This window comes from Petromyzon marinus, chromosome 49 (genome assembly GCF_048934315.1).
Source record: "Petromyzon marinus isolate PM22_M1 ecotype Great Lakes invasive population chromosome 49, UKy_Petmar_22M1.pri1.0, whole genome shotgun sequence".
Taxonomy (NCBI): domain Eukaryota; kingdom Metazoa; phylum Chordata; class Hyperoartia; order Petromyzontiformes; family Petromyzontidae; genus Petromyzon; species Petromyzon marinus.
In genome coordinates, this window is record NC_133715.1 from 741,313 (window position 1) to 768,515 (window position 27,203).

The 27,203-nt window shown below is 43.5% G+C and overlaps 1 protein-coding gene across 10 annotated transcripts in view; it reads right to left on the reverse strand.

Moving 5' to 3' along the window:
- The window catches only part of LOC116952896 (clathrin coat assembly protein AP180-like), a 229,334-nt gene extending 202,588 nt beyond the window's left edge, over positions 1 to 26,746 (reverse strand). For 5 of the 10 annotated variants that reach the window (XM_076074558.1, XM_076074566.1, XM_076074561.1 and 2 more), the window contains exon 1: positions 26,383 to 26,745. In XM_076074558.1, coding sequence (XP_075930673.1) covers positions 26,383 to 26,512 — 130 coding nt within the window. In that variant the 5' untranslated portion in view covers positions 26,513 to 26,745. Of the gene's footprint in view, positions 1 to 26,309 lie in introns of all 10 variants that reach the window. The other 5 variants (XM_076074564.1, XM_076074559.1, XM_076074560.1 and 2 more) reach the window with 4 other exon arrangements.
- Positions 26,747 to 27,203: the final 457 nt, after the last annotated feature.

Sequence of the window (27,203 nt, forward strand, 5' to 3'; positions counted from 1 at the left end):
ACACACGGTAATTGTGGTGAACATACAAACAAGGAAGCAAGTCTGCATTAACCACACACAGTAGTTGTGGTGAACATACAAACAAGGAATCAACTCTGCATTAACCACACACAGTACTTGTGGTGAAGATGCAAACAAGGAATCAAGTCTGCATTAACCGCACGTGATGCTTATGGTGAACATACAAACAATGAATCAAGTCTGCATTAACCACACACAGTACTTGTGGTGAACATACAAACAAGGAAGCAAGTCTGCATTAACCACACACAGTACTCGTGGTGAAGATGCAAACAAGGAATCAAGTCTGCATTAACCGCACGTGGTGCTTGTGGTGAACATACAAACAAGGAATCAAGTCTGCATTAACCACACACAGTACTTGTGGTGAAGATGCAAACAAGGAATCAACTCTGCATTAACCACACACGGTAATTGTGGTGAACATACAAACAAGGAATCAAGTCTGCATTAACCGCACGTGTTGCTTGTGGTGAACATACAAACAAGGAATCAAGTCTGCATTAACCACACACAGTACTTGTGGTGAACATACAAACAAGGAATCAACTCTGCATTAACCACACACGGTAATTGTGGTGAACATACAAACAAGGAATCAAGTCTGCATTAACCACACACAGTACTTGTGGTGAAGATGCAAACAAGGAATCAAGTCTGCATTAACCACACACAGTACTTGTGATGAACATACAAACAAGGAATCAACTCTGCATTAACCACACACAGTACTTGTGGTGAACATACAAACAAGGAATCAACTCGGCATTAATCACGTAACTTGTGGTGAACATACAAACAAGGAATCAAGTCTGCATTAACCACTCACAGTACTCGTGGTTAGCATACAAACAAGGAACCATGTCTGCATTAACCACATACAGTACTTGTGGTGAAGATGCAAACAAGGAATCAAGTCTGCATTAACCACACACAGTACTTGTGGTGAACATACAAACAAGGAATCAAGTCTGCATTAACCGCACGTGGTGCTTGTGGAGAACATACAAACAAGGAATCAAGTCTGCATTAACCACACACAGTACTTGTGGTGAACATACAAACAAGGAATCAAGTCTGCATTAACCACACACAGTACTTGTGGTGAAGATGCAAACAAAGAATCAAGTCTGGATTAACCACACACAGTACTTGTGGTGAACATACAAACAAGGAATCAAGTCGGCATTAACCACACACAGTACTTGTGGTGAACATACAAACAAGGAATCAAGTCTGCATTAACCACACACAGTACTTGTGGTGAACATACAAAAAAGGAATCAACTCTGCATTAACCACACACAGTACTTGTGGTGAACATACAAACAAGGAATCAACTCTGCATTAACCACACACAGTACTTGTGGTGAACATACAAACAAGGAATCAACTCTGCATTAATCACGGAACTTGTGGTGAACATACAAACAAGAAATCAAGTCTGCATTAACAACACAGAGTACTTGTGAAGATGCAAACAAGTAATCAAGTCTGCATTACCCACACACAGTACTTGTGGTGAACATACAAACAAGGAAGCAAGTCTGCATTAACCACACACAGTACTTGTGTTGAACATACAAACAAGGAATCAAGTCTGCATTAACCACACACAGTACGTGTGGTGAACATACAAACAAGGAATCAAGTCTGCATTAACCACAAAAAGTACTTGTGGTGAACATACAAACAAGGAATCAAGTCTGCATTAACCACACACAGTACTTGTGGTGAAGATGCAAACAAGGAATCAAGTCTGCATTAACCGCACGTGGTGCTTATGGTGAACATACAAACAAGGAATCAAGTCTGCATTAACCACACACAGTACTTGTGGTGAACATACAAACAAGGAATCAACTCTGCATTAATCACAGAACTTGTGGTGAACATACAAACAAGGAATCAAGTCTGCATTAACAACACACAGTACTTGTGGTGAAGATACAAACAAGGAATCAAGTCTGCATTAACTGCACGTGGTGCTTGTGGTGAAGATGCAAACAAGGAATCAAGTCTGCATTAACCACACACAGTACTTGTGGTGAAGATGCAAACAAGGAATCAAGTCGGCATTAACCACACACAGTACTTGTGGTGAACATACAAACAAGGAATCAACTCTGCATTAATCACGGAACTTGTGGTGAACATACAAACAAGGAATCAATTCTGCATTAAACACACACAGTAATTGTGGTGAAGATGCAAACAAGGAATCAAGTCTGCATTAACCACACACAGTACTTGTGGTGAACATACAAACAAGGAATCAAGTCTGCATTAACCGCACGTGGTGCTTGTGGAGAACATACAAACAAGGAATCAAGTCTGCATTAACCACACACAGTACTTGTGGTGAACATACAAACAAGGAATCAAGTCTGCATTAACCACACACAGTACTTGTGGTGAAGATGCAAACAAGGAATCAAGTCTGCATTAACCACACACGGTAATTGTGGTGAACATACAAACAAGGAATCAAGTCTGCATTAACCACACACAGTACTTGTGGTGAACATACAAACAAGGAATCAAGTCTGCATTAACCACACAGTACTTGTGGTGAACATACAAACAAGGAATCAACTTTGCATTAACCACACACAGTACTTGTGGTGAAGATGCAAACAAAGAATCAAGTCCGGATTAACCACACACAGTACTTGTGGTGAACATACAAACAAGGAATCAAGTCGGCATTAACCACACACAGTACTTGTGGTGAACATACAAACAAGGAATCAACTCTGCATTAACCACACACAGTACTTGTGGTGAACATACAAACAAGGAATCAACTCTGCATTAACCACACACAGTACTTGTGGTGAACATACAAACAAGGAATCAACTCTGCATTAATCACGGAACTTGTGGTGAACATACAAACAAGAAATCAAGTCTGCATTAACAACACAGAGTACTTGTGAAGATGCAAACAAGTAATCAAGTCTGCATTACCCACACACAGTACTTGTGGTGAACATACAAACAAGGAATCAAGTCTGCATTAACCACACACAGTACGTGTGGTGAACATACAAACAAGGAATCAAGTCTGCATTAACCACAAAAAGTACTTGTGGTGAACATACAAACAAGGAATCAAGTCTGCATTAACCACACACAGTACTTGTGGTGAAGATGCAAACAAGGAATCAAGTCTGCATTAACCGCACGTGGTGCTTATGGTGAACATACAAACAAGGAATCAAGTCTGCATTAACCACACACAGTACTTGTGGTGAACATACAAACAAGGAATCAACTCTGCATTAATCACAGAACTTGTGGTGAACATACAAACAAGGAATCAAGTCTGCATTAACAACACACAGTACTTGTGGTGAAGATGCAAACAAGGAATCAAGTCTGCATTAACTGCACGTGGTGCTTGTGGTGAACATACAAACAAGTAATCAAGTCTGCATTAACCACACACAGTACTTGTGGTGAAGATGCAAACAAGGAATCAAGTCTGCATTAACCACACACAGTACTTGTGGTGAACATACAAACAAGGAATCAACTCTGCATTAATCACGGAACTTGTGGTGAACATACAAACAAGAAATCAAGTCTGCATTAACAACACAGAGTACTTGTGAAGATGCAAACAAGTAATCAAGTCTGCATTACCCACACACAGTACTTGTGGTGAACATACAAACAAGGAAGCAAGTCTGCATTAACCACACACAGTACTTGTGTTGAACATACAAACAAGGAATCAAGTCTGCATTAACCACACACAGTACGTGTGGTGAACATACAAACAAGGAATCAAGTCTGCATTAACCACAAAAAGTACTTGTGGTGAACATACAAACAAGGAATCAAGTCTGCATTAACCACACACAGTACTTGTGGTGAAGATGCAAACAAGGAATCAAGTCTGCATTAACCGCACGTGGTGCTTATGGTGAACATACAAACAAGGAATCAAGTCTGCATTAACCACACACAGTACTTGTGGTGAACATACAAACAAGGAATCAACTCTGCATTAATCACAGAACTTGTGGTGAACATACAAACAAGGAATCAAGTCTGCATTAACAACACACAGTACTTGTGGTGAAGATGCAAACAAGGAATCAAGTCTGCATTAACTGCACGTGGTGCTTGTGGTGAACATACAAACAAGTAATCAAGTCTGCATTAACCACACACAGTACTTGTGGTGAAGATGCAAACAAGGAATCAAGTCTGCATTAACCACACACAGTACTTGTGGTGAAGATGCAAACAAGGAATCAAGTCGGCATTAACCACACACAGTACTTGTGGTGAACATACAAACAAGGAATCAACTCTGCATTAATCACGGAACTTGTGGTGAACATACAAACAAGGAATCAATTCTGCATTAACCACACACAGTAATTGTGGTGAAGATGCAAACAAGGAATCAAGTCTACATTAACCACACACAGTACTTGTGGTGAACATACAAACAAGGAATCAAGACGGCACTAACCACACACAGTACTTGTGGTGAACATACAAACAAGGAATCAAGTCTGCATTAACCACACAGTACTTGTGGTGAACATACAAACAAGGAATCAAGTCTGCATTAACAACACACAGTACTTGTGGTGAACATACAAACAAGGAACCAAGTCTGCATTAACCACACACAGTACTTGTGGTGAAGATGCAAACAAGGAATCAAGTCTGCATTAACCGCACGTGGTGCTTGTGGTGAATATACAAACAAGGAAGCAAGTCTGCATTAACCACAGACAGTACTTGTGGTTAACATACAAACAAGGAATCAACTCTGCATTAATCACAGAACTTGTGGTGAACATACAACCAAGGAATCAATTTTGCATTAACAACACACAGTACTTGTGGTGAAGATGCAAACAAGGAATCAAGTCTGCATTAACCGCACGTGGTGCTTGTGGTGAATATACAAACAAGGAAGAAAGTCTGCATTAACCACACACAGTACTTGTGGTGAACATACAAACAAGAAATCAAGTCTGCATTAACCACACACAGTAGTTGTGGTGAACATACAAACAAGGAATCAACTCTGCATTAACCACACACAGTACTTGTGGTGAAGATGCAAACAAGGAATCAAGTCTGCATTAACCGCACGTGATGCTTATGGTGAACATACAAACAAGGAATCAAGTCTGCATTAACCACACACAGTACTTGTGGTGAACATACAAACAAGGAAGCAAGTCTGCATTAACCACACACAGTACTCGTGGTGAAGATGCAAACAAGGAATCAAGTCTGCATTAACCGCACGTGGTGCTTGTGGTGAACATACAAACAAGGAATCAAGTCTGCATTAACCACACACAGTACTTGTGGTGAACATACAAACAAGGAATCAACTCTGCATTAACCACACACGGTAATTGTGGTGAACATACAAACAAGAAATCAAGTCTGCATTAACCACACACAGTACTTGTGGTGAAGATGCAAACAAGGAATCAAGTCTGCATTAACCGCACGTGGTGCTTATGGTGAACATACAAACAAGGAATCAAGTCTGCATTAACCACACACAGTACTTGTGGTGAACATACAAACAAGGAATCAACTCTGCATTAATCACAGAACTTGTGGTGAACATACAAACAAGGAATCAAGTCTGCATTAACAACACACAGTACTTGTGGTGAAGATGCAAACAAGGAATCAAGTCTGCATTAACTGCACGTGGTGCTTGTGGTGAACATACAAACAAGTAATCAAGTCTGCATTAACCACACACAGTACTTGTGGTGAAGATGCAAACAAGGAATCAAGTCTGCATTAACCACACACAGTACTTGTGGTGAAGATGCAAACAAGGAATCAAGTCGGCATTAACCACACACAGTACTTGTGGTGAACATACAAACAAGGAATCAACTCTGCATTAATCACGGAACTTGTGGTGAACATACAAACAAGGAATCAATTCTGCATTAACCACACACAGTAATTGTGGTGAAGATGCAAACAAGGAATCAAGTCTACATTAACCACACACAGTACTTGTGGTGAACATACAAACAAGGAATCAAGACGGCACTAACCACACACAGTACTTGTGGTGAACATACAAACAAGGAATCAAGTCTGCATTAACCACACAGTACTTGTGGTGAACATACAAACAAGGAATCAAGTCTGCATTAACAACACACAGTACTTGTGGTGAACATACAAACAAGGAACCAAGTCTGCATTAACCACACACAGTACTTGTGGTGAAGATGCAAACAAGGAATCAAGTCTGCATTAACCGCACGTGGTGCTTGTGGTGAATATACAAACAAGGAAGCAAGTCTGCATTAACCACAGACAGTACTTGTGGTTAACATACAAACAAGGAATCAACTCTGCATTAATCACAGAACTTGTGGTGAACATACAACCAAGGAATCAATTTTGCATTAACAACACACAGTACTTGTGGTGAAGATGCAAACAAGGAATCAAGTCTGCATTAACCGCACGTGGTGCTTGTGGTGAATATACAAACAAGGAAGAAAGTCTGCATTAACCACACACAGTACTTGTGGTGAACATACAAACAAGAAATCAAGTCTGCATTAACCACACACAGTAGTTGTGGTGAACATACAAACAAGGAATCAACTCTGCATTAACCACACACAGTACTTGTGGTGAAGATGCAAACAAGGAATCAAGTCTGCATTAACCGCACGTGATGCTTATGGTGAACATACAAACAAGGAATCAAGTCTGCATTAACCACACACAGTACTTGTGGTGAACATACAAACAAGGAAGCAAGTCTGCATTAACCACACACAGTACTCGTGGTGAAGATGCAAACAAGGAATCAAGTCTGCATTAACCGCACGTGGTGCTTGTGGTGAACATACAAACAAGGAATCAAGTCTGCATTAACCACACACAGTACTTGTGGTGAACATACAAACAAGGAACCAACTCTGCATTAACCACACACGGTAATTGTGGTGAACATACAAACAAGAAATCAAGTCTGCATTAACCACACACAGTACTTGTGGTGAAGATGCAAACAAGGAATCAAGTCTGCATTAACCACACACAGTACTTGTGATGAACATACAAACAAGGAATCAACTCTGCATTAACCACACACAGTACTTGTGGTGAACATACAAACAAGGAATCAACTCGGCATTAATCACGTAACTTGTGGTGAACATACAAACAAGGAATCAAGTCTGCATTAACCACACACAGTACTTGTGGTGAACATACAAACAAGGAATCAACTCTGCATTAACCACACACAGTACGTGTGGTGAACATACAAACAAGGAATCAAGTCTGCATTAACCACAAAAAGTACTTGTGGTGAACATACAAACAAGGAATCAAGTCTGCATTAACCACACACAGTACTTGTGGTGAAGATGCAAACAAGGAATCAAGTCTGCATTAACCGCACGTGGTGCTTATGGTGAACATACAAACAAGGAATCAAGTCTGCATTAACCACACACAGTACTTGTGGTGAACATACAAACAAGGAATCAACTCTGCATTAATCACAGAACTTGTGGTGAACATACAAACAAGGAATCAAGTCTGCATTAACAACACACAGTACTTGTGGTGAAGATGCAAACAAGGAATCAAGTCTGCATTAACTGCACGTGGTGCTTGTGGTGAACATACAAACAAGGAATCAAGTCTGCATTAACCACACACAGTACTTGTGGTGAAGATGCAAACAAGGAATCAAGTCTGCATTAATCACGGAACTTGTGGTGAACATACAAACAAGGAATCAATTCTGCATTAACCACACACAGTAATTGTGGTGAAGATGCAAACAAGGAATCAAGTCTGCATTAACCACACACAGTACTTGTGGTGAACATACAAACAAGGAATCAAGACGGCACTAACCACACACAGTACTTGTGGTGAACATACAAACAAGGAATCAAGTCTGCATTAACCACACAGTACTTGTGGTGAACATACAAACAAGGAATCAAGTCTGCATTAACAACACACAGTACTTGTGGTGAACATACAAACAAGGAACCAAGTCTGCATTAACCACACAGTACTTGTGGTGAAGATGCAAACAAGGAAGCAAGTCTGCATTAACCACACACTACTTGTGGTGAACATACAAACAAGGAATCAAGTCTGCATTAACCACACACAGTACTTGTGGTGAACATACAAACAGGGAATCAAGTCTGCATTAACCACACACAGTACTTGTGGTGAAGATGCAAACAAGGTATCAAGTCTGCATTAACCACAAAAGATACTTGTGGTGAACATACAAACAAGGAATCACGTCTGCATTAACCACACACAGTACTTGTGGTGAACATACAAACAAGGAATCAAGTCTGCATTAACCACACACAGTACTTGTGGTGAACATACAAACAAGGAATCAGGTCTGTATTAACCACACACAGTACTTGTGAACATACAAACAGGGAATCAAGTCTGCATTAACCACAAAAAGTACTTGTGGTGAAGATGCCAATAAGGAATCAAGTCTGCATTAACCGCACGTGGTGCTTGTGGTGAACATACAAAGAAGGAATCAAGTCTGCATTAACCACACACAGTACTTGTGGTGAAGATGCAAACAAGGAATCAAGTCTGCATTAACCGCACGTGGTGCTTGTGGTGAACATACAAACAAGGAATCAAGTCTGCATTAACCACACACAGTACTTGTGGTGAAGATGCAAACAAGGAATCAAGTCTGCATTAACCGCACGTGGTGCTTGTGGTGAACATACAAACAAGGAATCAAGTCTGCATTAACCACACACAGTACTTGTGGTGAAGATGCAAACAAGGAATCAAGTCTGCATTAACCACACACAATACTTGTGGTGAACATAGAAAAAAGGAATCAAGTTTGCATTAACCACACAGTACTTGTGGTGAACATACAAACAGGGAATCAAGTCTGCATTAACCACACACAGTACTTGTGGTGAAGATGCAAACAAGGAATCAAGTCTGCATTAACCACACACAATACTTGTGGTGAACATAGAAACAAGGAATCAAGTTTGCATTAACCACACAGTACTTGTGGTGAACATACAAACAGGGAATCAAGTCTGCATTAACCACACACAGTACTTGTGGTGAAGATGCAAACAAGGAATCAAGTCTGCCTTAACCACACACAGTACTTGTGGTGAACATACAAACAAGGAAGCAAGTCTGCATTGTAATACACATTACATTTAAAGAATTACTAATCTACAACTCATTACTAATCATAACCAATGACTGATTACTAATCGATTATATAATTACAATACCCCCCCCTCCGCCTCTAATCACTGCACCTGATATGAGTTAAGTGATGACGTCACCCTGCTGCTCTATATAAAACCGGGAGCAAGCGAGGGCTTTACCATTCTGGCGAATTGCTTGATGACGCTGGATGTATTTACCAGCGAAACGTCGTACTCAAACTGTAAATGTGGATTAACTCTTCAACACACCGGTGGGCTGAAGTAGTGAATTATTTGTCTTTTGTCAACGTGACACTTTTTTTGCTGATTGGCCGTGTCGGGTGGTGGAGGGTTACGACACATTTATAAATAAACGCGATCTAACCCAAAAACCTTTATTATGAAGTCTGCATTAACCACACACAGTACTTGTGGTGAACATACAAACAAGGAATCAAGTCTGCATTAACCGCACGTGGTGCTTGTGGTGAACATACAAACAAGGAAGCAAGTCTGCATTAACCACAGACACTACTTGTGGTTAACATACAAACAAGGAATCAAGTCTGCATTAACCACACACAGTACTTGTGGTGAACATACAAACAAGAAATCAACTCTGCATTAACCACACAGTACTTGTGGTGAAGATGCAAACAAGGAATCAAGTCTGCATTAACCACACACAGTACTTGTGGTGAAGATGCAAACAAGGAATCAAGTCTGCATTTACCACACACAGTAATTGTGGTGAACATACAAACAAGGAATCAGGTCGGCATTAACCACACACAGTACTTGTGGTGAACATACAAACAAGGAATCAAGTCTGCATTAACCACAAAAAGAACTTGTGGTGAAGATGCAAACAAAGAATCAAGTTTGCATTAACCACACACAGTACTTGTGGCGAGCATACAAACAGGGAATCAAGTCTGCATTAACCACACACAGTACTTGTGGTGAACATACAAACAAGGAATCAAGTCTGCATTAACCACACACAGTACTTGTGGTGAAGATGCAAACAAGGAATCAATTCTGCATTAACAGCACGTGGTGCTTGTGGTGAACATACAAACAAGGAAGCAAGTCTGCATTAACCACAGACACTACTTGTGGTGAACATACAAACAAGGAATCAAGTCTGCATTAACCACACACAGTACTTGTGGTGAACATACAAACAAGGAATCAAGTCTGCATTAACCACACACACAGTACTTGTGGTGGACATAGAAACAAGGAATCAAGTCTGCATTAACCACACACAGAACTTGTGGTGAACATACAAACAAGGAATCAAGTCTGCATTAACCACACACAGTACTTGTGGTGAACATACAAACAAGGAATCAACTCTGCATTAACCACACACAGTACTTGTGAACATACAAACAGGAATCAAGTCTGCATTAACCACAAAAAGTACTTGTGGTGAAGATGCAAACAAGGAATCAAGTCTGCATTAACCACACACAGTACTTGTGGTGAAGATGCAAACAAGGAATCAACTCTGCATTAACCACACACGGTAATTGTGGTGAAAGCACAAACAAGGAATCAAGTCTGCATTAACCACACACAGTACTTGTGGTGAACATACAAACAAAGAATCAAGTCTGCATTTACCACACACAGTAATTGTGGTGAACATACAAACAAGGAATCAAGTCTGCATTAACCACACACAGTACTTGTGGTGAAGATGCAAACAAGGAATCAAGTCTGCATTAATAGCACGTGGTGCTTGTGGTGAACATACAAACAAGGAATCAAGTCTGCATTAACCACAGACACTACTTGTGGTGAACATACAAACAAGGAATCAAGTCTGCATTAACCACACACAGAACTTGTGGTGAACATACAAACAAGGAATCAGGTCTGTATTAACCACACACAGTACTTGTGAACATACAAACAAGGAATCAAGTCTGCATTAACCACACACAGTACTTGTGGTGTACATACAAACAAGGAATCAAGTCTGCATTAACCACACACAGTACTTGTGGTGTACATACAAACAAGGAATCAAGTCTGCATTAACCGCACACAGTACTTGTGGTGAAGATGCAAACAAGGAATCAAGTCTGCATTAACCACACACAGTACTTGTGGTGAACATACAAACAAGGAATCAAGTCTGCATTAACCGCACGTGGTGCTTGTGGTGAACATACAAACAATGAAGCAAGTCTGCATTAACCACAGACACTACTTGTGGTTAACATACAAACAAGGAATCAAGTCTGCATTAACCACACACAGTACTTGTGGTGAACATACAAACAAGGAATCAGGTCGGCATTAACCACACACAGTACTTGTGGTGAACATACAAACAAGGAATCAAGTCTGTATTAACCACACACAGTACTTGTGAACATACAAACAAGGAATCAAGTCAGCATTAACCACACACAGTACTTGTGGTGAACATTAAAACAAGAAATCAAGTCTGCATTAACCACACACAGTGCTTGTGGTGAACATCAAACAAGGAATCAAGTCTGCATTAACCACACAGTACTTGTGGTGAACATACAAACAAGGAATCAAGTCTGCATTAACCACACACAGTACTTGTGGTTAACATACAAACAAGAATCAAGTCTGCATTAACCACACACAGTACTTGTGGTGAACATACAAACAAGGAAGCAAGTCTGCATTAACCACAGACACTACTTTTGGTTAACATACAAACAAGGAATCAAGTCTGCATTAACCGCACGTGGTGCTTGTGGTGAACATACAAACAAGGAAGCAAGTCTGCATTAACCACAGACACTACTTGTGGTTAACATACAAACAAGAAATCAAGTCTGCATTAACCACACACAGTACTTGTGGTGAACATACAAACAAGGAATCAGGTCGGCATTAACCACACACAGTACTTGTGGTGAACATACAAACAAGGAATCAAGTCTGTATTAACCACACACAGTACTTGTGAACATACAAACAAGGAATCAAGTCAGCATTAACCACACACAGTACTTGTGGTGAACATTAAAACAAGAAATCAAGTCTGCATTAACCACACACAGTGCTTGTGGTGAACATCAAACAAGGAATCAAGTCTGCATTAACCACACAGTACTTGTGGTGAACATACAAACAAGGAATCAAGTCTGCATTAACCACACACAGTACTTGTGGTGAACATACAAACAAGGAATCAAGTCTGCATTAACCACAGACACTACTTGTGGTTAACATACAAACAAGGAATCAAGTCTGCATTAACCGCACGTGGTGCTTGTGGTGAACATACAAACAAGGAAGCAAGTCTGCATTAACCACAGACACTACTTGTGGTTAACATACAAACAAGGAATCAAGTCTGCATTAACCACACACAGTACTTGTGGTGAACATACAAACAAGGAATCAGGTCGGCATTAACCACACACAGTACTTGTGGTGAACATACAAACAAGGAATCAGGTCTGTATTAACCACACACAGTACTTGTGAACATACAAACAAGGAATCAAGTCTCCATTAACCACACACAGTACTTGTGGTGTACATACAAACAAGGAATCAAGTCTGCATTAACCGCACACAGTACTTGTGGTGAAGATGCAAACAAGGAATCAAGTCTGCATTAACCACACACAGTACTTGTGGTGAACATACAAACAAGGAATCAAGTCTGCATTAACCGCACGTGGTGCTTGTGGTGAACATACAAACAAGGAAGCAAGTCTGCATTAACCACAGACACTACTTGTGGTTAACATACAAACAAGGAATCAAGTCTGCATTAACCACACACAGTACTTGTGGTGAACATACAAACAAGGAATCAGGTCGGCATTAACCACACACAGTACTTGTGGTGAACATACAAACAAGGAATCAAGTCTGTATTAACCACACACAGTACTTGTGAACATACAAACAAGGAATCAAGTCAGCATTAACCACACACAGTACTTGTGGTGAACATTAAAACAAGAAATCAAGTCTGCATTAACCACACACAGTGCTTGTGGTGAACATCAAACAAGGAATCAAGTCTGCATTAACCACACAGTACTTGTGGTGAACATACAAACAAGGAATCAAGTCTGCATTAACCACACACAGTACTTGTGGTTAACATACAAACAAGAATCAAGTCTGCATTAACCACACACAGTACTTGTGGTGAACATACAAACAAGGAAGCAAGTCTGCATTAACCACAGACACTACTTTTGGTTAACATACAAACAAGGAATCAAGTCTGCATTAACCGCACGTGGTGCTTGTGGTGAACATACAAACAAGGAAGCAAGTCTGCATTAACCACAGACACTACTTGTGGTTAACATACAAACAAGAAATCAAGTCTGCATTAACCACACACAGTACTTGTGGTGAACATACAAACAAGGAATCAGGTCGGCATTAACCACACACAGTACTTGTGGTGAACATACAAACAAGGAATCAAGTCTGTATTAACCACACACAGTACTTGTGAACATACAAACAAGGAATCAAGTCAGCATTAACCACACACAGTACTTGTGGTGAACATTAAAACAAGAAATCAAGTCTGCATTAACCACACACAGTGCTTGTGGTGAACATCAAACAAGGAATCAAGTCTGCATTAACCACACAGTACTTGTGGTGAAAATACAAACAAGGAATCAAGTCTGCATTAACCACACACAGTACTTGTGGTTAACATACAAACACGAATCAAGTCTGCATTAACCACACACAGTACTTGTGGTGAACATACAAACAAGGAATCAAGTCTGCATTAACCACACAGTACTTGTGGTGAACATACAAACAAGGAATCAAGTCTGCATTAACCGCACGTGGTGCTTGTGGTGAACATACAAACAAGGAAGCAAGTCTGCATTAACCACAGACACTACTTGTGGTTAACATACAAACAAGGAATCAAGTCTGCATTAACCACACACAGTACTTGTGGTGAACATACAAACAAGGAATCAGGTCGGCATTAACCACACACAGTACTTGTGGTGAACATACAAACAAGGAATCAAGTCTGTATTAACCACACACAGTACTTGTGAACATACAAACAAGGAATCAAGTCAGCATTAACCACACACAGTACTTGTGGTGAACATTAAAACAAGAAATCAAGTCTGCATTAACCACACAGTGCTTGTGGTGAACATCAAACAAGGAATCAAGTCTGCATTAACCACACAGTACTTGTGGTGAACATACAAACAAGGAATCAAGTCTGCATTAACCACACACAGTACTTGTGGTTAACATACAAACAAGAATCAAGTCTGCATTAACCACACAGTACTTGTGGTGAACATACAAACAAGGAATCAAGTCTGCATTAACCACACAGTACTTGTGGTGAACATACAAACAAGGAATCAAGTCTGCATTAACCGCACGTGGTGCTTGTGGTAAACATACAAACAAGGAAGCAAGTCTGCATTAACCACACACAGTACGTGTGGTGAACATACAAACAAGGAATCAAGTCTGCATTAACCACGCACAGTACTTGTGGTGAACATACAAACAAGGAATCAGGTCGGCATTAACCACACACAGTACTTGTGGTGAAGATGCAAACAAGGAGTCAAGTCTGCATTAACCACACACAGTACTTGTGGTGAACATACAAACAGGGAATCAAGTCTGCATTAACCACACAGTACTTGTGGTGAACATGCAAATAAGGAATCAACTCTGCATTAACCACACACAGTACTTGTGGTGAAAATATAAACAAGGAATCAAGTCTGCATTAACCACGCACAGTACTTGTGGTGAACATTCAAACAAGGAATCAAGTCTGCATTAACCACACAGTACTTGTGGTGAACATATAAACAAGGAATCAAGTCTGCATTAACCACGCACAGTACTTGTGGTGAACATTCAAACAAGAAATCAAGTCTGCATTAACCACACAGTACTTGTGGTGAACATACAAACAAGGAATCAACTCTGCATTAACCACACACAGTACTTGTGGTGAAGATGCAAACAAGGAATCAAGTCTGCATTAACCACACACAGTACTTGTGGTGAAGATGCAAACAAGGAATCAAGTCTGCATTAACCACACACAGTACTTGTGGTGAACATACAAACGCACGTGTTTGTCAAGACGAGTGACCATGGACGGCGAAAAACTCAGCTGCTACCAGGCAGCCACTTGTTCAGCAGCGACCCCCTCTTCCCCTCTTCCCTTCCTCCCGCTCCCTCCACTTTCTTTTTCAAGTTCCATTCCCGCACCTTTCCCCCCATCCCCCCCCCCATATAAAAGTATATACAGCCCGCTCATGGACATAGATCCCCCCCCCCTCCCACTCCCTTTGCTTTAAACCCAGGTGCAGAGCGTTCGGGGCCTACGGAGTTTCTGTACCACCTCTCCCTCGCGTCATCGTTTGTGCTCTGTGCCAGGCTCCGATTGAAATATATTTTTTAAATATTTGTATACATTTCTTTATATTTTAAAAAAAAGATTGTTGAGCAACGCTCGTGCCCTCGAGCGATGCTGTTGGCGCCACCGCGGCTTGCTGCTAAAGATTAAAAGGCTCACTTTCTCACAGGAAAAAGCGAGAAAATGTGGCCTGTTAGGAATACTGATTATTACATAATACGTTAAACGTGATTTCTCATTGCGTGAACATTATCACAAATGACTAAGCATTTTTGTCATGATTATTTTGAGCACAGTACCTATGTTCTCATTGGTCTATTGAAAAATACGATAAAAACTCTTTTTTTATTTTATTTTACCAGTTAAGGTGGACAGCCGAGGGCAGTGCAGAAAAATCAACAGTTGTACTGCACTTCTACGCTGTAACACCTATGCTTCACCAACCTGCACCGACCAGCGTGGTGATGTATGGTCAAATAACCTTCACGACACCGCACAGCGTGGGGAAGCCCACTTCCAGCAGTGGAGTGACAAAGGCGTGTATACACCACAGTACTGCCCAATATCATTTCAGGTACAGAATTTCCAAACACCAACAATGGTTTCCTGATAAAGAGCTCCCTACATGCAGAGACCGTGCGGGTGATTACCTTGAATCTTAAACACTCCACTACACCAGGAGAGACATTGAAGCTAAATCACCAGAGAAATACGAATGCTTATATAATTTATGGGTTATAATTTTAAATCGAAGAGTTGGGAACAAACATTTCAAATTAGCTCTTTGGGAAAATATTCCAGCCCGCTCCTGAACATGGGAGTCGTCAAGGGTCTTTATTATTATCATCATCACCACGATTCCGCTGGTTTACCCAGGAAAATGACCAACTGTGGCTCAAAGTGTGACCTGACTAACATTGGATCACCCCTGAACAGGTCACATACGAAGCATTTTAGTTCATTTTAAGTAAATGATCATTGCACGTAACGACAGACCTACATTCATTGAATTTATTAGGCATGCAAAAAATGATTCACAGTTTGCAAATTTTATGCAAATGATATTAAAACACTTCCAGTGACTGGAGTGAGTGGGACGTCATACACAACCTGAACAAACAATACATACGGGACATTTTTTTTATTGGTGCTGGAATCGAATTGTGACAATTCCTCTCTGTCGTGCAAAGGGGGGTGGAGTGCGATCCCGTACCGTCTCCAAGTTTCTCATAACTGTCATGGTGCGGAATTACTGTTCAAGTCGATAATATTCTGTTTGACGTTACGGAGCATGGAGAGCGTTGTGGGGGCTGCAGGGGTTGTGAACTACCTGGGGCGCCATGCACGACAAGTGGGATTTGTTCCCAAACTCACAATACGACATATACATCTGCTGCATAAAAATGTTTTAGACACATTCGATATTCCCTTTTTAACTTAAAAACAAAAAACAATAACTTCATACCCTTGTATTTTGTATGGTCGAATTGAGTATCGCATACTACATTATTGCAAAATAATGCTAAAAATTATAATCGAATAGAGTCCGACCTCAACCAGGCAATGAAATGAAACAGTCCAGACCGATGAATCGGACCTGGGGAATCGTGAATCAGATAAGCATCGGATCGGGGGGTCACGATCAACACAAACTCCAACACTCCCAAGCGAGCCAAGCTCTCTTGCGCACCCTCCTCCAGCAGTGTCACCTGCCACTAGACCCGAGAGCCTCTCGACTCCACGGAGCCAAAAATCCCTCTCCTGCAACCACTGCAAAGCATGGGGCTCGGTGCCCCCACTTCGCCACGCTTCGCAGCCACTCAGCCCCTCATTAGCAACGGCAGCTTTAGTTTGGGCGCTGCGTCAAGAGTGTTATTTTATAGGGCGTTTCGACCATTTTACCCTTTTGTATTCCTTTCTATCACCTCAAGTTTTACTTTCATTTTCCAAATGTTTCCTCCGAGACGTTTTCATGGGTGCAATTTTCGAATAAATTGCAGAGAGCTTGTAATTGAAACACTTTATTGTTTTTTTTTAAAAAAGTTCTTGCTTATTTTGTTTTTCCCCAGAAAGGGTGATGCCACCGACTCAAAGAACAAGACCCAATGGCCTCCGATTCGCAATAAAAAAACATTTGGGTGGGGTCACGCAACAATTTGGCCAAGTTTCTGTCCTAAGACTCTCCACTTACCCCAACACAGCCAAATAAATCAAATCGTCGCGCGTACAAGCGTGTGGCTTGCTAATGATCATCGTTTCAGCTCCACGGTACGCTGTCGAAAAATTCTCACAACCAGATTTAATGCTCTCGCAAACAGGGGCCTAAATAATATTCAGAAATAAAATGTTTACTAAAGTCGGAACAGTCGCACTACGAGTACATGAACAAAGTGCCAAATTGCACGTTATAAAGTCAGACAACACAACTCACTTTCCCCAAAGTTATTCACAGCAACATTGTCTCATTTTTTTAATTGGATTGGAGGCATAAAGGCGTAGTAGATATTAACATAGCAGCAAGACATCGGAAGATTTGCCGACGGCATTGTAACGTCCAATGAGAATAAACTGCGGGAGACGCTGTATGAACTTCGTAGAGGAGGTTTGCACAGTTGGGCTCATGATAAAATGTACAAAAACAATTTCTGTCAACAAAAACCGACAGTGATATCTGTCAGAGGGACACTTCTGGAAAACGCAGCGGAGGATGTTTTTTTGTATTACCGTGCTTGATGAAGACAGGGTCCAAATGCCCAAAATGCCAAGTGGCCAGCAAACAAACAGCACAACTACCGTTGTAACAGATACCTGTAAAGCTGTTGAAGGCAGACTGGGATCGGAATGATGCAATCAAGAATGTGAACATACTGGATTACTTTTGGAAAGTCGAAATTGAAAACGAAAGTAGCACAGCAATGTGCCTAAAGAAGCGAGCGTTTAACCAGTGTGCACTGCTACATGTTTCTGACACAGGGTTCAGCAACATGGTGATTAACGACCGATATATAAAAGTGAGCAGAGGCAAGGAGCGATGCACGCTGGGTTGTAATGACACCGAGAGACAGAACGACGAACATATGGAAGAGAAAACACGTATGCAAGCTTACTAACATCATCCAGACTAATAGAACATTAAGTTGGCCTGGGCTAGACGTGGCTCAAAGAGGGATATATAGTGGGCAAGAATAATGGAGGTGGTGCGATGAAATGTGTTTGTGTGCAGGTCCTCTGCATATTAGCACACCAAAATCCCATCGGACAACGCCACAAATCCCACACAGCACGGTGGCGTTCTCTGTGCAAGCCGCTATTAGCCCAGCTTAGCGCAATTTATTTGACAAAAAATATTTCAACTACCTTCTACAATATGGATGTATACTGAAATAATTTCGCACTGTACGTAGCCAACCATGCTAATCGGAGGTGCTGGGTCAAACTAAACACAAGAAGCAGTTGTAAAGAATAGAGTTTTTAATCAAGATTTAAAAGTGCATAGCTCCAGTGGCTTCCTAATATCGGAAGGAAGAGCATTCCAGACGGCCGCAGAAGCACATTTGAATGCATGCGTAAAGGCAGGGTGTAATTTCTCACTTTTTTGTGCCCATCCACGTCCAAAACCTCCACCACCACCACCACCCAGACCAGCCCCACCCACCCTGTGTGCGGGGGAAAGGGGCAGGGCCTAGACATGAACAGGCGGGGCCTATACAAGGGGTGGGGTCCTAAAAAGTAAAGGCGCAGAGCCTAAAGAGACAGACAATGGGACCTAATGAGTAAGAGCCAGGTCCTATCGAGGAAGGGGTGGGGCCTGCAGAGGTTTACGTGTAGCGGGCGCAAAGCTCTAGCGCCACAGATGCAATCACAGGCCTACTATTAATCCTAAGTTGTTGCTACCCTATATTGATATATTCCTACGTTAATTGTTGGGTCTGTCGTTAAAGACATCTGGTAGCCCCGATCAAGATATAAACGTACACATGTTGTGCACAGCAACGCGGCATCGCAGCATCGTGAGGACCAAAATAAGGCCAGGCAGCATGCAGTGACAATAATTCCCAGGACGGCATTCCGGACTGCGTATATTTACAATAGAGATGATGGGGCACAAAGTCATATCCAGCTGTTGGCAATGGCAAGTACAATCTCAATGTACCACCACCCCTTCCACCAGTTTGCACCAACCGGCACGGTGAAGGTCCAAGTGCCCCACTGGACTGACATAAGATTATAAATTAGTAGCATGCCATTTACTACTGTAGTGACTGGGAATGTCACTGTGTGGTGCCGGGCCTGCGAGGCCAAGGTGGGATGTCTATTGTTATGTGGACACCGCGGACATGGGGTGTAGTACCAGCCCTAGTGGGGGCTTGGGTGAGCGCTGGTTAAGCGCGGTGGCACCACGCACAGCGTGTGGGGCAGCGACTGCGTAGCGATTCGCGCGCTGCGCTACGAACCCGGCGACCCGAGTTCGATTCCTGCTCACGGCCACCACCGGTGACGATTATTTGAACTGTCCTGGGCCTCCCCTAGGTCGACTCAGCCTCAAACGAGTAACTGGTGTGGTGTGTGAACATCGCCACTGGGCGTGGTGAATCAAAGTCCCGGGCGAAGCCGGGTAGTAAAGCTCGTAGTTTAATAAAACGTGTTGCTCCCGAAGACTGTTTGCAACTCAATTGGACACTTCTAGGAGCCAAGAATGTCTGTGTCGCGCGCGTGACGTCACTTCACGTCGACCAGCCCCCCTCATTAATACTCATGAACAGCTTACGTCCTCCAAATGGACACCCCCCCCTCCCATTCATAATAATTAGCGGGTGACGTCACTCCACATGGGGGGGGGCGAGGCGCCTCCTCCCCCCTCCTCGGCGTCAACTTACAACCCTCACTACAGAACCCGCACGTCACGCGATCTCCATAACGCTGTTGTTGAGACATAGAAGTAACAATGACGTCATAATGAACAAGGGATTATTACCTTAAAATGAAATGTCTGTGTCACCGCGCCATTACAAATTGCACACGAATAGATGCAATGAATATCACGTCAAAGGTCTGTGCTTTTCGCTTGGAAGTTTCAGATTTACTGCAATACACCCGTCCTTGGACGGGCAAAAGGCGAGTGTTATATATACCGTATTAAACAAATGTTGCTGGCTGCCTGGCTGGTACGCACACAAGTGCACAGTGGTGACGTCACAACTCATCTGTATGACGTCACGCACATCCCACAGCGTTGAGCCGGGTTCCTGGGTGCTGACATCACAAATATAAAAACCATTACAGTTTGCGAGCGTTGAACTAACGATGCCACCCACTCTCTTGACGTGTTTTGTATGCAGAGACAGCTATGTGAAGGCAAATCGCTTGGTTATTTTGTTATTTGCATTCTTCAATCACACAAATGGTTATTTTGAGATGCGAGGTTCTGCGTCACTGCACTCGCCATGTTACTTTTTTCTTGACGCTAAATCGCACACCGCTCACGGTTTACCACAATTACCCCCCAGTGCAACACCACTGAACTGTGGAATACACGATTAACACTGAACAGAGCATTGATTCATACTCTTTGGTTCTATTGGGTAAAGTCACGTAGGTGAAAATTAAATAACAAAAAATCACGACGTTTCGGCCACAACACAAGCGGCCTTCATCAGGTGAAGGGACGAGACTGTCTGTTGTGGCCGAAACGTCGTGATTTTTTGGTATTTTATTTTCACCTACGTGACTTTACCCAATAGAACCAAAAAGTATGGATCCGAGCAGTCACGAAAGCTTTAAATCTAGAAGAGCATTGATTCTACTGCAGTGCAAATTATATTTCTACTCCGCGTTCATTTAAAGGGATTAACACGAGCAGCTGGGCAAAAAGTGTTCGTTAAGCCTCGAACAAACCGCCTCGTGGTTCCATTTACTACAAATCAGGGTCCAGATTCCACTAAATAATCTATTGTTTTCATATTAAGACACCATACTATAAAACATAACTGCAATACCTTGAATCTTGATTTGAAGCTTTCGTGACTGCAGGAATCCATACTCTTTGGTTCTTTCGGTAAAGTCCTTTGGATTGCACTATCATGCTCACATGCCCGACAGTCCATCTCTCAATCGCTGGCCCCAACCTCTTGCCGATGCGACAACCCCCCTCCCCCCCCCCCCTGGGATCAATATAATGCCTCGTCCACAGCAGTCTGATTCTCTCACCTGAAGACGGTCGCTTGTTGTTGCGATCGAAACGTTGACCTATTTTTTTTTACCTACGTGACTTTACCGAAAGAACCAAAGAGTATGCAATACCTTGCTTGAACCATATCTTGCCCATCTTGTCAAGGAGCATAAACCATCATTACGCAAACTCTGGTTATCCTCGCAGCGGTAGATTTTGGCTCGTCATAGAACAAAGACGGTCACCGCATCGCACGCTGTCAGATGCGCGTCTACGGCCGTCTGGAAAGCGCTTCCATCTTCCGATATTAGGACGCCACTGGAGCTATGCAATTTTAAATCTAGATTCAAAACTCATTTCTTTAGAACGGTTTTTTGTGTTTCGTTTGTTCTCCTTCCCCGCGCAATTGGCTATGTACAGTGTGAAAGAAGTCCAACATACATGGCGCCCCTAACTAAATGATCCAATGCGTGTTTCGCGAGCATAAGAATCGACGCCAATGGAGGAATCCGAGCATCTTTGCACCCCTCGTGTTCATCATCGCAAGCTCTACGTGAATAGAAACCAGGTGCACCGAACTCTCAGCTCGTTTATTTTACTTTCAATTCATTAACTGCGCCACGGTGTCTTCGAGATTAAACCCAGCAATGTCAATTTAATTAATCACGGAATTATTTTAATTAAATTCATCACGGTATTCATTGATTAAAAATGTCAATTCGTTGCTCCTCATACACGCATTGAATCGTGATGCGTCTATATTCTTCTTTTTTCTACATCGGTTTGTTGTAAATGTAGCCCCCTTTAGCCACTAGACACCTGTACATTCACCACAATGTTGGCAATCCTCGCACCTCCGATTAGCACGGTTGGCTACGTACGGTGCGAAAGAAGCTCAATATACATACAATTCATTGTGCAGTCTACGCCGCTAGTATTTTACACATCCGTCGCAATGCTCACACAGTTCTGGTGGATTCCGTTTGCGTGGAAAGCGATGTGTGGGATCATACTGTTAGGACTCGTCACTTATTCTCTGGACTCTCGCAGGCGTCAGGGGTTCAGTGGTTACGACTGTCGCCCGCCCCACGTGATTCGTGTTGCGTTCACCCTCCGCACCCGTGATTGTGTTGTTGTTGTGTGTCTGGTGTCACGTACCATGTTTTATGATTACGTGGTTCGCAACGTTCAGCGCTTTGAGAGGCGTTTTGCATGCACGACACTATATATACCACAACCATTACTACGAATTCATTATGTACTAAATTCTTGTGTATTAGTGCACCGAATGCTGGTGTATGCGAGTGCACCTTAGTGCGTGTAGTGTGGAGCGAGTGTGAACGCTCGTGAAGAGGAGTTGAGACGATCGATCGGCATGCATCTCAAGAGCGAGTCCACTTCACACGCCGGCGTAGCGACGCTTCCGTGAGCGTGCGTGTTGGGGTGTGGGCGTTGGGGTGTGCCCGCTGGTGTGTGCCCGCGTTGGCGTGTGTGCATATTTGTGTGTATTGCCGCTCACGGCCAACACCAGTGACGATTATTTATTTCCCTTGTTTTGTGTATGCGTGGTATTTACGGTAGCTTCTTGCCAACAGCACTTTCCCCAAAAGTCGGTTAAGACTACAAGGGGCATCTTTGTATTGTCTTTGTATGCGTGTTAAGTGTGTACGCGTGTGGGTTTGTATGCACACCAAACAGGAGTGATGGAGCAGTATGGATAGAGTGGAAGATCTCCCATACCTGGACAGCGTGGCTAGAGTGGAGGATCTCTCATACATGGGCAGTGTGCTGATGACCACATCCGGTTTGGCAGAATCAACTCCAGATCAGTTGAGCAGCATTATATTTTAATCAACCGTGTATAACAACTCTGTGGAAGTTACCTCGCCTGTCGTTCCACACGAAGCTCCAGGTCTTCTCGGCCACAATTATGACCTCCAATGTCTATGCTTGCGATACGTGGCCCCCCTTTTAAAAAGGGAACATCTGCGCCAATTCGAAACATTCGGGCTGGCCTGCCCACGACCCATTTTGGGTTTAACCAGGCTGGACTGTGCGAGGGGCTGATAGATCATTGAGAGATTTCTAGAGTCCCATCGGTGAGCTCCTCTGGCAGGTAAGGCTACGTTGGCTGGGGCCTGTAGCCCGCATGCCCAAGCAGCTTCTGTTTGACCGTTGACGTGTGGGTGTGTATGCATGGTGGGGGTGTGTGGTTGTGTATGCATGTTGGTGTGTGAGGATATATGGGTATGGTGTGTGTGGGTGTGTGGGGACCGGTAGTGTAGCGGTTAGCGCGCTGCGCCACGAACCTGGCTACCTGGGTTCGCTTCCTGCTCACGGCCAACACCATCAGTGATGACGATTATTGAAACCGGTGTTGGGCATCCCCTAGGTCGACTCAGCCTCAAATGAGTACCTGGTGTTATGTATGAGGCTCGCCACTAGGGAGACAAAGGCGGCCGGGCGTGGTGCAGCCCACCCCCTCATGTGCCGTGTCGGCCTTCATAGGTGCTCGCTAAAAGCACTTGCCCCAACAGTCTGTTATGGCTATACTGGGAGTATGTCTTTATATGTGTGGTCGTGTATACATGTGGATGTGTATGCGTGTGGGGTGTACAGTATACACGGCAACCTAAGTGGTGTGGCAATGTGGAGAGCGTGGAAGGACTTCTCATACCTGGGCAATGTGCTTATGATCGGTTCCCATTTGGCAGCAAAAGTCTCACTCCGAACCAGTTGAACGACATCTTTTTTACACGCTTTTTATAAACTCACTGTTGTATCCTCAAATCTTGTAACTCAATTTTAACCCACTTCCCAATGTCGAACCGACTGCAAACTTGGTATACGTATGTCATACTGATGACAATACTATATTCTATCATAAACAATAAAAATAAATATTTTAAAACATTATTTTTTACATGTTATGTTTCGGCTTGGGTCTAATTGTCCACGCTCAACTCAAGTTGGCTATAAATCACCACGATCCCTTACGTTATGGCAAGCTTCTGGGCCACTTCCTGGAGTCGTGGAGTTCTGCCATTACTCGTACGGTACATTTCATTAAAGCGTGTTTTTTAAAAAATATTTTTAATATTACTTATTAGCTAGTTATGCTTGCGAATCATGGACTCCGTTAAAATTAACATCTGCGTCGGTTCGAGGCTGGCCTGCCTACGCTCCATCCTGAGTTTAACCAGGCTGCATTGTGCGAGGAGCCGATATACAGTGAGGGAAAAAAATATTTGATCCCCTGCCGATTTTGTACGTTTGCCCACTGACAAAGAAATGATCAGTCTACAATTTTAATGGTAGGTTTATTTTAACAGTGAGAGACAGAATGACAACAAAATCCAGAAAAACGCATGTCAAAAATGTTATAAATTGATTTGCATTTTAATGAGAGAAATAAGTATTTGACCCCCTCTCAATCAGAAAAAATTCTGGCTCCCAGGTGTCTTTTACACAGGTAACAAGTTGAGATTAGGAGCACTCCCATTAAGAGAGTGGGCTAAACGAGTACGGTTTAGAGATGGGCTGATGTGGTACAGGAAGGATGATGTGGAGATGATTGGACTTGCCGATGTCGGAACCAGCGGTCTCAAGATCGGCGTCTGTGGAGAAGGTTCGTGAAGGACGCTACTGGGGCGTTGAAGGCAGTCGTCACCCAAAAACGGAGGGCAGAGGATCGACGCCCCTAACGTGCAGATCTCCGGGCGGCTAAAACGCAGCAAGTTGGCACAGTGCGGATCACAGATGGTGCATTTGCCAGCCATCTCAGTAAACCCATAGCACCTGGGTCTTCCCCGTGACCTATCAGCAACGAACCCTCGGCACTTAACGTGGCCTCAATGAGCTCCTAGCCTGGCCCGACACAAGCGCTATCAAGTCACTACCACTTAGTGGCGAATGGCGGATGTTGTTGTTGAGCGTGTATGTATGCGTGTCGGGGTAGTACGTGTGGCTGGGGAACGGTGGAGCAGTGGTTAGCGCACTACGCTACGAACCCGGCCATCAGTTCCATTCCCGCTCACATCCAATATCCGAGGTGACTATCTGAACCAGTGCTGGGCAATCCCCTTGATCGACTCTGCCCCAAATGATTAATCTGGTGCGGTGTGTAATCATCGGAACTGGGGAGGCGAAGGCGACCGTGCGTGGTGCTGGCCACCCACGCCCTTATGTGCCGTATCAGTCTTTATAGGTCCCCGACAGCCTGTTAAAGGCAGTGGCTGCAAGGGGGATCTTTGTCTTTCGTGTGTGCGGGGAAGGTGTGGTTGTGTGCAGGCGTGTGGGGGGCGGGTGGGCTGGGGTGTAGGTGTGGGACTTTGGATGTGTGTGCGAGGTGTGTATTGTTCACCAGCATTGCTTAGTGCGAGCCCGCCCACTCTGCCCGTGTAGAAGCAACGCTGCCGAAATTGCAGCATGCCCCCCCCGCGCCCCGCCTCCCCAACACGGCCGTGTGGCTAAAGATGCAAGGTGCACGCACCGTCGCTCGCATGTAGACACGGGCTAGGAGGAGGATGTTAAGGCGCGTCCCGTGCCATGGTGTTTCTACTCACAGTCGAGGTGCTTCTTCTTGGGCGCCATGAGCTCGTGCGTGCTCGCCTTGCACACGGAGCGAGACACGGCCGAGCCCACCACGTGGTACTGCGCCGCGGCAATGCGGTCGGTCAGGGTCTGGCCGGACATCTTTCCCTCCACGATGATTACACAATCGGGATAATAGGAATAAAAAAAATTGCGAATAACAATTCCTGCGACCACCGTTTATTTGTACGTAAATTCTACAGCTATGAATGCCAGTTATTATTATTGTAGCGCGCGTACAGAGCTATCGGTGTTCGGAGACGCTGAACGTGAAGGGCGAGAACACAGCGAGCGGTGGTAACGCTGGGAGGAGAGGGAGTGGAGGGGGAGCAGACCGCGGCGCTGACGTCACCGCCGCCTCCACGCAGCCGCCACGCTTCTTATAGCGGCGGCGACGCGCACGCGCACTGCGGGCGTGGAGCTGTCCACTTCAGCACCACCCACAAGACCGAGCTATCCACGTAAGCCCAAAGGCAAATATCCCCCGTATAGCCTTCACAGACTGTTGGGGCAAAGTGCTGTTGACGAGCACGACACACCCCACACGACCCCTAATCAACACGGTAACCAACACACACACCGCACACTAACCAATACACCTAACCAACACACGGTAACCAACACACACACCGCACACTAACCAATACACCTAACCAACACACGGTAACCAACACACACCACACACTAACCAATGCACCCGAACCAAGAGACGGTTACCAACACACACACACCATACACTAACCAATACACCCTAACCCACACACACACTAACCAATACACCCTAACCAACACA